A 12,242-nucleotide genomic window follows, 5' to 3' on the forward strand; every position below is an offset into this window, starting at 1 on the left:
CTAAAGCATTTTGAGAGGAAAAAATTCGTCAAATGAATCCCTTCCCATCCAAAAACTATTATAAAATATCTACATTGCTGACCTCTAGCAGATAGTTTTCCAAACAGGACAATCTTTGTTCTGATCTTTTTTGTTTCTGTTTAATTGACAACAATTACTGGAAGGGAGATAGTAGTCAGAAACTCTTTTCTTTCTCAAGTCTAGTTTACTCTTACCTTTTCCCTTTTTTGTGTGTGGCCTTTTACTTTCTTTTGAGTTGACTATGTTCAGTTTTCCACCTGCTGTCTCCTCCAGAGATAATAAGCCCCAGACCTAAAACACGAAGATGTGCCCTTCAGTCTTTAAAAACTGATCTTGCTCTTTGTCTCACAAACTCAAACTACTGTGTTTAAAACAGTAAGGAGCTGTCCAAAGAAAAATGTTAGAGGTCTCTATTTCAATAATTATCATCAATTACTATGTTCTTTAGTGAACTAGGACTAAGGTTTTCTGGAGCCTATTTTTGTGAGTGACCGTGAACTAAATAATAAACACTCAGGTGCCAGCCTCGGTGGCCGACGCCTGTAATCCCAGCACTTTGGGAGGCCAGAGTGGGCGGATTGCTTGAGCACAGGAGTTTGAGACCAATGTGGCCAACATGGTGAAACCTCATCTCTACTAAAAATAGAAAAAGTAGCTGGGCGTGGTGGTGCACACCTGTAATCCCAACTACTTGGGAGGCTGAGGCAGGAGAATCGCTTGAACGTGAGAAGCAGAGGTTGCAGTGAGCCAAGATTGCACTACTGCACTGCAGCCTGGGTGGCAGAGTGAGACCCTGTCTCAAAAAAAAGAAAAGCAAAATAAAATATAAGTAAAATTTATTTACTTTTTTTTTGTTTTTGAGACGGAGTCTTGCTCTGTTGCCCAAGCTAGAGTGCAGTGGCATGGTCTCGGCTCACTATAACCTCCGTCTCCCAGGTTCAAGCAATTCTCCTGTCTCAGCCTCCCGAGTAGCTGGGACTACAGGCCTGCACCACTAAGCTCGGCTAATTTTTGTATTTTTAGTAGAGACGGGGTTTCACCATATTGGTCAGGCTTGCCTCGTACTCCTGACCTCAGGTGATCCACCCGCCTCCACCTCCCAAAGTGCTGGGATTACAGGCATGAGCCACCAACCTTGGACATAAAATGGGTAAAAAAAAGACTTAAGTAATTTAAAGTTTTTATCATCCCTCCCACTTTCAAAATAGAAAATCTTGGGGAAAAGGAAATAAGTAAATGTCTTTTATTGGCTATCTAATTCGAATGTTTTTTTCTGGTGTGTGTGTGCGTGTGTGGGTGTGTGTGTGGTGTATACAGTGGAACATGATCTGGATCAGATTGACTTCATAGACAGCTGTACCGCAGAGGAAGAAGAGGCCGAGGTGAGACAGCCCAAGGGACCGGACTCAGACAGCCTTAGTTCACAGTTTATGGCATATATTGAACAACGGCGAATCTCTCATGAGGTAGTACCTAGATTGAAGCCTAAATATGTTGCTGTCCCTTCGTGAAAATAATTCATAATAGTATAAAGTTTTGTTGTATCAGTGATTTGTTGACTTAAGCCTAATTGTTTTCATTATGTTCACTTCTAATTTCAGTACCGAATTGTTGAGATTTATTCAGAAACATCAGACAGTAGTCTCAAGTAGGCTTTAGGTTTATTTTTCAAACAAGAAGACAGATTTCAGAATTTTGCAGAAGGAAAAAGAGAAGTCTAGGTACTGTTAAGGCCTTCGAAGAAAGTACAAAGAAAAATACAGTGATGCTTTTCATTGTTGTTTTTATTGCTTTTATATTGTTACTAACTGATAAATCATAGTTTGGTCAGTAGTTAATTAACAGTTAAACCAAAAAGTTGACTTTTGTGGCAACATGCAGACTTAACCATAGAATATTTATAATATGCTGAATTATATTGGAGCTTTTGTGCTAAGTCACACAGAACATAAATTGTTTGCTATTAAAATTCTTGGGTATCTCTTAAGTGGAACATTGAATTGCCTTAGAAAACAAATGTGCATTCAGCCCACTGCAGAATCTCCGCCAGCTCCCCAAGGGTCTCAGATAGAATAGCGTTCTTCAGTCTGTCTTGTCAGCATAATAAAATGGCCTCACTTTAGTGGATGTGATGTTGATGTCTGGAGTTGGTTTCAGGCTCTGAGCAGTGATTATTTGAGAAACAGTTGGGTCCTTTCTAGAGAATGATGTATTAGCCTTTTAGAAATAGAGAATAATCTCTTTGGTCTGAGACAGCTGAAAGGAAAGAAAAAAAAGAAATAGAGAATAATCATTTCAAGTGGGACATGTTGTAGAGTGGTATTATCATTCTTTATTTAATGAGACAGAGTCTCACTGTATCGCCCAGGCTGGTGTGCAGTGGTGTGATCTCGGCTCACTGCAGCCTCTGCCACCCAGGTTCAAGTGATTCTCCCACCCCAGCCTCCTGAGTAGCTGGGATTACAGGCGTGCGCCACCACGCCCGGCTAATTTTTGTATTTTTAGTAGAAATGGGGTTTCTCCATGTTGGCCGGGCTGGTCTTAAACTCTTGACCTCATGTGATCTGCCTGCCTCAGCCTCCCAAAGTGCTGGGATTACAGGTGTGAGCCACCGTGCCCAGCCAATATTATCATTCTTTTTTTTTAAAACGGGGCTTTGGTTTTTCCTGTCTGAACACTTTTGAACACAGTGTGTTTTGTTGGTAAAGAGACACTCTTGTATTTAAAGTTGGATAAAATTATGTAAGTCAAAGTCTTACAGCCCAGAGATAGCAATGGACCAGATGACTGGTGAAACTACTTGTTCAGGCTGCTAGAGCAAGGGGCACCTAACTGTTTTGCAATAAAATTAAAATGAACAATGACACATTATAATCCTTAAAGGAATTCATTTCCTTTTCTCCTGGTCTTTCTCTTTGATCATGTTATGCTTAATTAGGCTGTATAAATGGAGTATCTTTACTAAAAGTAAAAACGCCTATTATACTACTATGAAAAATAATAGTATCATTTCTTTAATTCGTTATATTGTTTGTTTTGTAATAATAGTTTTTAAATTCTGGTTGCCTATTACATATGGTAGTCTTTACGACTTCTGTGTCATAAAGCTTTCGTAAAATTTAGCGTCTGTGAAAATATGATGAGGCAGCATTATTTTAGATGGTTTCACAACCAGGGAAGAAATATCTTTTTATTTTCTTGAACACTTATCTAAAAATGGATTGTTAAAAACTAACCTATGTGAGATTTTAAACACTCTACTATTATTTAATTTTATTATAATACTTGTCACATACATAAACCATTCCTATCTGAACATGGTATGATTTTTTTTTTAATTAAATGAATGACACATTCATTTTGTCATGAAAATTTCATGTACGTCTTAGAATAATTTTAGATAATTGCAGTATCATAAAACTAGGATGGGGCTGGACATGGTGGCTCACCCCTGTAATCCCAGCACTGTGGGAGGCCGAGGCGGGTGGATCACTTGAGGTCAGGAGTTTTAGACCAGATTGGCCAATGTGATGAAACCCTGTCTCTACTAAAAAAAAAAAAAATAAAAAATAAAATAAAACTTAGCTGGGAGTCATACCGGGCGCCTGTAATCCCAGCTACTCTGGAGGCTGAGGCACGAGAGTCGCTTGAACCTGGGCGGCAGATGTTGCAGTAAGCCAAGATTGTGCCTCTGCCTGGGTGACAGAGCAAGATTCCGTATCAAAAAACAACCAACCAAACAGAAAAACTAGGATGGTAAGTCACTGATACAACATCCTAGGAGAGATTTTTGTTTCTTTGTTAAAAGGGTATAGCTTGGCCTGGTGGCTCATTCCTGTAATCTCAGCCACTCGGGAGGCTGAAGTAGGAGGACTGCTTGAGCCCAGGTGTTTGAGACCAGCCTGAGCAACATAGCGACTCTGTCTCTAACTAAATAAACAAAAATTGTAAAATGGTGTATTCACTAAAATTAGAAAAATTATTTTTGCATCAGAGTTGCAGAATTGTAGTTTATTATTGGGATCTCATGTCCAGACTTTAAGACAGTCAGTTGTTAGCCCTTTGGAGTAACTCACCAAAAGTTTCTAGTGACATGTGATGTACCTATTTCTTGGAGGTAGATGATAAGTAGTTTCATGTTTGATTTGTAGATATGCTTTTTGGAAGAGTTGTTTTCTTATTTTTCCCTTGATGAATAACTATTTTGATGATTATTTTTGGTTGAAACAAGATTGTATTGCTTCTGTAGATTTTCCTTTGATAACCTTTAATCCTCTACCTTTGATTTATAGTTTTATTTTTCTGTGTGTGGTCTGTATTTTAAACCAGTTTAATTTTCCTCAGTAATACTTTTTGAAAATGACCTTTTACTCTTTAGTTCATAAATAAGTAAAATTGCCAGTAATATTTTTCTTTTAAATACAGTATTTTACCATAAATAGAAATTACTTTTTGTTTTATCTTGATAGTCACCAACACACCCAAGACTATTTGTATGAGTGTGATAAGAGACAATTTGTGGTGATGGATCAATAAAGAAATGTAATCTGCCCAGTGAACTCACTATTTCCAGAAATATTCAAGAGAAACTGAGCAAATGTCAGGGTAGGGTAGGTGGGAATTTCTGTCCTCAATGGAAGTCTGTACTAGTGGCCTCTTCAGTTCCTTTCCAATTCTAACATCTTATTATTCAATAAATATTACTGTGCTCAGTCACTGTAATGTATATAATACAGTGAGAAGGAAATCTACTTTCTTATAAAATAAAATAAATGTGAATTGTGAACATTTTTGTTTATTAAAGCAGCAGTATAGCATATGATGCTTTTACACTTAAAGTTTACATTTGAAGAGTCTATTAAAATATTTTTTAATGTAATATACTAATTAAATGACAAATTGGATGTGAACTGTGTAATCACAGTGTTATGGATTAATATATTAAATTTATTTATTTCTATCCTTTGGCCTAGGGTTCACCAGTAAAGCCAGTAGCCATTAGGGAGTTTCAAAAAACAGAAGATATGAGAAGATATTTACATCAAAACAGGTTTGAAAAACCAATTCTACTTAATTTATTTCTGTCTTAACTCAATGATGAGCACATAAAATAATTTTGGATTTATGCAGATCTGTGTATAATAAAGATGTTTAGATGGCATGTATTTAGAACTGAATGACAGTGTGCTTTTTGTACTCATGCCATAGAAAAAGTGAAAATTGATTTGATTCTAAATTGACACTATCTAAATCATCACCTACACAGTTAATTCATCTGAAGATACTTGATAGCAATGAGACTTTGTGGTGGTGCTATGTGGATTCATGCATAAAAAGGGCTAAAAGAACTTCAGGACTGGGCATGGTGGCTAACACTTGTAATCCCAGCACTTTTGGGAGGCCAGGGCAGGAGGCTTGCTTGAGCCCAGGAGTTGGAGACCAGTCTGAGCATCATTCTACCCTCTACAAAAAGTAAAAAACAGCCTGGCATGGTGGGGCACACGTGTGGTCCCAGCAACTCAAGAGGCTGAGGTGGGAGGATCACTTGAACTGGGAGGTTGAGGCTGCAGTGAATCCAGTTTGTGTCATTGCATTCCCACCTGGGCAACAGAGTGAGACCCTGTCTTAAAAAAAACACACACACACACAAAAATACAAAAAACAAAAACAAAAAACGAGTTTCGAGAGTCCTAATTTTTTTTTTTTTTTTGAGACGGAGCCTCGCTCTGTCCAGCCCAGGCTGGAGTGCAGTGGCCGGATCTCAGCTCACTTCAAGCTCCGCCTCCTGGGTTTACGCCATTCTCCTGCCTCAGCCTCCCGAGTAGCTGGGACTACAGGCACCCGCCACCTCGCCCGGCTAGGTTTTTGTATTTTTTAGTAGAGATGGGGTTTCACCGGGTTAGCCAGGATGGTCTCGATCTCCTGACCTCGTGATCCGCCCGTCTCGGCCTCCCAAAGTGCTGGGATTACAGGCTTGAGCCACCGCGCCCGGCGAGTCCTAATTTTTTTTAACTTACATTTTTGACTGGATAACAGAGAGATAGGCAGAGACAGTGATATGTATAGCCAGTCCTGTCTCCATGCGATCTTTCCACTGTAGTTGGTGCCTCTCAGAATATTTTGAAAATTAGGCCTGGCACGGTGGCTCATACCTGTACTGCCAGCACTTTGGGAGGCCAAGGCGGGCGGATCACTTGAGGTTAGGAGATCGAGACCAGCCTGGCCAACATGGTGAAACCCCGTCTCTACTAAAAATACAAAAATTAGCTGAGTGTGGTGGGACACACCTGTAATTCCAGCTACTTGGGAGGCTGAGGCAGGAAAATCACTTGAACCCAGGAGGCGGAGGTTGTAGTGAGCTGAGATTGTGCCACTGCACTCCAGGGTGGGTGACAGAGTGAGACTCCATCTCAGAAAAAACAAAAAAAACAAAGAATATTTTGAAAATTAGCTTGATCATTTAGAGCACTGCTTCTCATTCTTGAATTCTAGAATGTTTCTTGCCATGAAGTATTTCGCAGTAGTTGGAAATTTCATCCTTTAGTTCTTTGCCTTCTGGTTTTATGAAGTCTTGATATGCCTATTCTTAAGTGATAGTAAATTTACGTAGTTCTTATACTTGACAGGGTATTAAAGTTAACTTGGGGGACTGAGATATAGATGGAATAAATATGTAGCGAGAAAAAAGACATAACTTTGCCATTTATACTCTTACCACTTAACTAATGGAGATTTAATTAAATTTTATATGCTTCGAAATGTATTTCAGAATGTCTTTTCAGTTGCCATGTGCCCTTTTATTGAAGGTATAGTCCTGAGATTCCAGTTTTATGCAGGAGTTTCCAATTACATTCCCTACCCTGAGTGGGCCTGCGTTTTTTATCTCGTCTCTCTCACGTCCTGCATCCATCATAGCTCGAGAGCTCCAGAATTTAGTAGAAACCCTCACAATAAAAGCTAGCTTTTTCACTCAGTTATCTTATATGTTAGTTTTCTGTTGCTTGTGTTATAAAGTTCTAGCAGTTTAGAACAACACCCCTTTATTATATTAATACCCTTCTGGAGGATAGAGCCTGGGCAGGCCACCCTGGTTGTCTACTTAGAAGCCAAAGTCAGGGTATTAGCTGACCTGGATTCTCATGTGGAGACTGTGGAGGACAGTTCATTTTCACACTCCTACATGTTGGCAGAGTTCAGTTTGATGCAGTTACTGGTCCCCGTGACTGAGGTCCCCATTATTTTCCTGGTTGCCAGTGGGTGGTGTTTAGAGTCCACCCACATTCCTTCTTCATGGCCCCCTCTGTCTTTAAACCAGGAATGATGGGTCAAATCCTCCTTATGTTTGGAATCTTTCTCACTTCCCTTTCTGCCACATCTCCCAAAGTCTTTTGCTTTTAAGGGCTCGTGGTTATTTTAGGTCAACCTGGATAATCTCCCCGTTTTAAGGCCACCTGATTAGTAACCTTAATTTCATCTGCAAAGCCTTTTAAAAATGTAATACAACAATATTCACTAGAGTAAGGCCAGGGACGGAGATCATGGAAGACGAAAGTCTGCCTACCACATCTTAGTCCAGAGTTCCTGTTTTTACTTCTTTTTGAAAGTCTGTGGATTCTTTATTTTCATGGCACCTTAGCAATACATTTTAAAAGCTTGTTTTGTTTTATTCAGCATTTTGGTTATTTCCATTGGAAGAGTCATTCAGGACGTTTAGTCTGCTGCATGCAGTGCTGGAAACTAAAGCTGGGATTACATTTTTTGTTTTGTTTTGTTTCGTGGCAGGGTCTCTCTCTGTTGCCTAGGCTGGAGTGCAGTGTTGTGATCATGGTCACTGCAGCCTCTACCTCCCAGGCTCAAGCAATCCTCCCACCTCAGCCTCTGGAGTAGCTGCAACTTCAGGCGTGTGCTATATACTCAGCAAATTGTTTGTTATTTTTAGTAGAGTCAGAAATCTCACTAAGTTGCCCAGGCTGGTCTCAGACTCCCGGACTGAAGTACTAACCCTCCTGCTTTGGCCTCCCAAAATGCTGGGATTACAGGTGTGAGCCACTGCACCCAACCACGATTACTGTTTAACTGGGGGTTCCAGAATACTAGACCTTAGCACAGTCCTTGGATAAGAACTCCATACTTGATCCTAGTAACCAGTTAGGCTCTAAGATCAATATATACTTCATGTTTTTAATTAGCAGGTATTTGTGAAATATCTACTATGTGCCAAGTTCTTTTCCAGATGTAGCTGTGAACTTAGTCAAAATTCCTGCCGTCTTGGAGCTACCATTCAAGTGGAATGTTAAATTAGAACCTAAAAAGACAAAATCACCTCTCAGTGACTGATAGCTCTCAGGCGAGCAAGACTTGTCTTTAATCTGAATAACATGTTATCAAAAAGAATCTGCCTCAGTGGTCTGTCAGTTACAGCAACTCAAAAACATTGAGTGAGCATGAGGAATCCTCTGCTAGTGAGCCGAAAAGGAAAGCTTGCTTACCCCTTTTTTTCTCCCATTCTCTTCCCCTACCCTCATCCACCACACACATTTCTTCCCACCTACCACTCCCCCATCCCCTACCCACATAGAGTCTACCCTACTGGGAGATAATAAACATATGGAGATGTAATACATAAAAAGTGTGAATGTTTTATAGTATTTGCCAAGATGGATTATGTAAATTTGAAATTGAAACTAGCAAAAATTACGTTTTAAAAAAATTGTTAAAATAATTTTTTATGGGCTGGGTTCAGTGGCTCACGTCTGTCATCCCAGCACTTTGGGAGTCCGAGGCCAGCAGATCACCTGAGGTCAGGAGTTCCAGACCAGCCTGGCCAACATGGTGAAACCCCATCTCTACTAAAAATACAAAAATTAGCCGGGTGTGGTAGCTTGCACCTGTAGTCCTAGCTACTCGGGAGGCTGAGGCAGGAGAATTGCTTGAACCCTGGAGGTGGAGGTTGCAGTGAGCCAAGATTGTACCACTGCACTCCAGCTTGGGTGACAGCAAGACTCTGTCTTAAAAAAAAAAAAAAGGTACAAGTCCTACTTATAATTTGAATAGCATTTTAGTTCAGGAGATATGATCATATCAGACTAGGTTCTGTAAAGTGTGTTATAACTTCTATAAGAAGCAATATAGAATTAACATTTAGATAAAACCTGACAGTTTTTTTGTTTCATGTTATATAGACAAAGCCAGAAAAGCTACTCACATTAATTATGTGATTTTGTAAATAAAGAAAAACAGAGAAGGCAGTTTAGAGTCTGCCTTATACTGGCTGGGCGCGGTGGCTCACGCCTGTAATCCCAGCATTTTGGGAGGCCGAGGCAGGTGGATCACCTGAGGTCAGGAGTTCCAGACCAGCCTGGCCAACATGGTGAAACCCCGTCTCTACTAAAAATACAAAAAATTGGCCGGTGTGGTGGCAGGTGCCTGTAGTCCCAGCTACTTGGGAGGCTGAGGCAGGAGAATTGCTTGAACCCGGGAGGTGGAGGTTGCAGTGAGCCCAGATTGTGCCCCTGCACTCCAGCCTGGAAAACAGAGCGAGACTCCATCTCAAAAGAAAAAAAAAAAAAAGTCTGCCTGAAGAGAGAAAAGTCTGGTTTACTTAGCTCAAGTAAGTTCAAGATTTAGAGGAGATACATGTGTGTTATCTGCATTTTGTTTTTTATGTCTCAATATTCCACGCTTTTTTGGGGGAGGGTGCTACTGTCATTCATTCAAGCAATATTTCTTCAGCACTATAATGGTTTTGTCTCTGTTCCAAATCCCTGATATTTTAGAGTTACTTTTTAGTGGATGTAGACAAATACGTGTAACAAGTATATTTCAGGTACTGCTAGGTGCTATGAAGGCAGACAAAGCAGGATGAAGGAGATGGTGGGGTGAGGGCAGAGTGAAAGTAATGTCAGATGCAGTGACAATATTTCAGTAGAAACCTGGAAAAGCAAATGTTACGGCGGTCTAGGGGTGAAACATTCTAGGTAGAGGTTCCGAGGTAGGAACATGCTTTTGGTGCATTCAGGAAACACCCAGGAGCCTGAGGAGAGCAGGACACATCTGGGGTGTGCGGTGAGAGCTCTGCGGTGGTTAAGGTCTATCTCAGGTACATGCAAGCCATCCGACTGAAATTACCAAGTAAAGCCGTTAGGTGTATGAGTTTGGAGTAAGGCGGCGAGAATTAGGGCTTGAACAACCAGAAAAGCAAACTGAGCAGGGTGGTCATGGGGGTAGGAGAAAGAGGGTGGTGTCCCAGAGGCTCAATGAAACCAGTGCTGCTGTTTTTGCTTTTTCGAGACACGGTCTGTGTCACCCAGGCGGGAGTGCGGTGGTGTCATCACAGCTCAAGCAGCCTTGACCTCCTGGACTCAAGAGATCCTCCCGCCTTGGCCTCCCAAAATGCTGGGATTAAAAGCATGAGCCACTGTGCCTGGCCTTGAAAACAGTGTTTGAAGAAGTATAGAGAGGAATGAACAACATCACTTACTGCTGATAGGTTTTTTCTCCAGGCGGAGACTTGCTCTGTCGCCAGGCTGGAGTGCAGTGGCGCAATCTTGACTCACTGCAACCTCCGCCTCCCAGGTTCAAGCCATTCCCCTGCATCAGCCTTCTGAGTAGCTGGGACTACAGGTGCACGCCACCACACCTGGCCAATTTTTTGTATTTTTTTAGTAGAGTTGGGGTTTCACCATGTTAGCCAGGATGGTCTCGATCTCCTGACCTCATGATCCATGCATCTCAGCCTCCCAAAGTGCTGGGATTACAGGCGTGAGCCACTGCACCCCGCCCTGCTGATAGGTTTAATAAGAGGAGGACTAAGAAACAACTGTTAGATTTGGGGTTGTCAAGATCACTGACAAACTTGTGAGGTGAAAGAAAGAACAGTTTTAGTGAAATTGTAAGGACAGGATGCAGATTGGATTGGGTACAAAATACAATAATGAGATAAAGTGGAAACAGTGGGTTTGACTGGCTTTTTAAAGAAGCATTGTAAAAAGAGGGTAAATGAATATATGTACCTGTAATCCCAGCACTTTGGGAGGCCGAGATGGGTGGTCTGCTTGAGCCCAGGAGTTCGAGACCAGCCTGAGCAACATGGCGAAACCCCATCTCTACCAAAAATATACAAAACTTAGCTGGGCCTGGTGGTGCACACCTGTGGTTCCAGCTTCTCAGGAAGCTTAACTCTGGGAGGTGGAGGCCCCAGTGAGCTGAGATCGCACCGCTGCATTCAAGCCTGGACCACAGAGTGAGATGAGACCCTGTCTCAAAAAAAAAAAGAAAAGAAAAGAAAAAAAGAAACATATGTAAAAAGAGGATATGTATTAAAAGATTGAAAAGCAGCTGGGCACGGTGGCTCACGCCTGGAATCCCAGCACTTTGGGAGGCTGAGGCGAGCGGATCACCTGAGGTCAGGCGTTCAATGACTGCATTTCATTAAATTCGGCCTCGCCAACGTGGCGAAACCCCGTCTCTACTAAAAATACAAAAATTAGCCGGGTGTTATTTTTGTATTTTATTTGATTACAAAAAATAATCCTAGCTACTCAGGAGGCTGAGGTGGAAGAATCACTTGAACCTGAGAGGCGGAGGTTGTGGTAAGCTGAGATCGGGCCACTGCACTCCAGCTTGGGCGACAGGACAAGACTCTGTCTCAAAACAAAACAAAGATTGATAAGCATTGTTAAAGTATGGTGTTCAGGTTAGGGCACATAAACAGACTTGAGACGGTTTATTTGGTCCTTTCTGTGTTTTGGTTCAGTTCATCTACAGATGGCCAGTAAAAGCTATGGGAAATTTTAACAGTGAAATTAGCAATCCAGGGAGAAAGTTGCAGTTAATTCCTGTTACTCTAAATGTGTAATCAGGGCGGGGTGCGGTGGCCCACACCTGTAATCCCAGCACTCTGGGAGGCCCAAGTGGGTGGATCACTTGAAAACTCAGGAATTTGAGGGCAACATAGCAAAGCCCCGTCTCTACAGAAACTACAGAAATAAGCCTGGGCTGGTTGACACACACCTGTAGGCCAGCTACTGGAAAGGCTGAGGCGAGATTATCACTTGAGGCCAGGAGGTCGAATCTGCAGTGAGCCATGATCATGCCATTGCACTCCAGCTTGGGCAACAGAGTGAGACCCTGTCTCAAAAAAAGAAAAAAAAAAAAAGGCTGGCCGCAGTGGCTCACACACCTGTAATCCAAGTACTTTAGGAGGCTGAGATGGGAGGATG

The 12,242-nt window shown here is 41.6% G+C and overlaps 1 protein-coding gene across 11 annotated transcripts in view; it reads left to right on the forward strand.

Moving 5' to 3' along the window:
- LRCH3 (leucine rich repeats and calponin homology domain containing 3) overlaps positions 1-12,242 on the forward strand; it is a 111,092-nt gene that overhangs the window by 50,063 nt on the left and 48,787 nt on the right. For all 11 annotated transcript variants that reach the window (XM_009198817.4, XM_009198819.4, XM_009198818.4 and 8 more), the window contains exons 9-10: positions 1,339-1,487; positions 4,995-5,071. In XM_009198817.4, coding sequence (XP_009197081.1) covers positions 1,339-1,487; positions 4,995-5,071 — 226 coding nt within the window. The remainder of the gene's footprint in view (positions 1-1,338; positions 1,488-4,994; positions 5,072-12,242) is intronic.

This window comes from Papio anubis, chromosome 2 (assembly GCF_008728515.1).
Source record: "Papio anubis isolate 15944 chromosome 2, Panubis1.0, whole genome shotgun sequence".
In the NCBI taxonomy this organism is placed as follows: domain Eukaryota; kingdom Metazoa; phylum Chordata; class Mammalia; order Primates; family Cercopithecidae; genus Papio; species Papio anubis.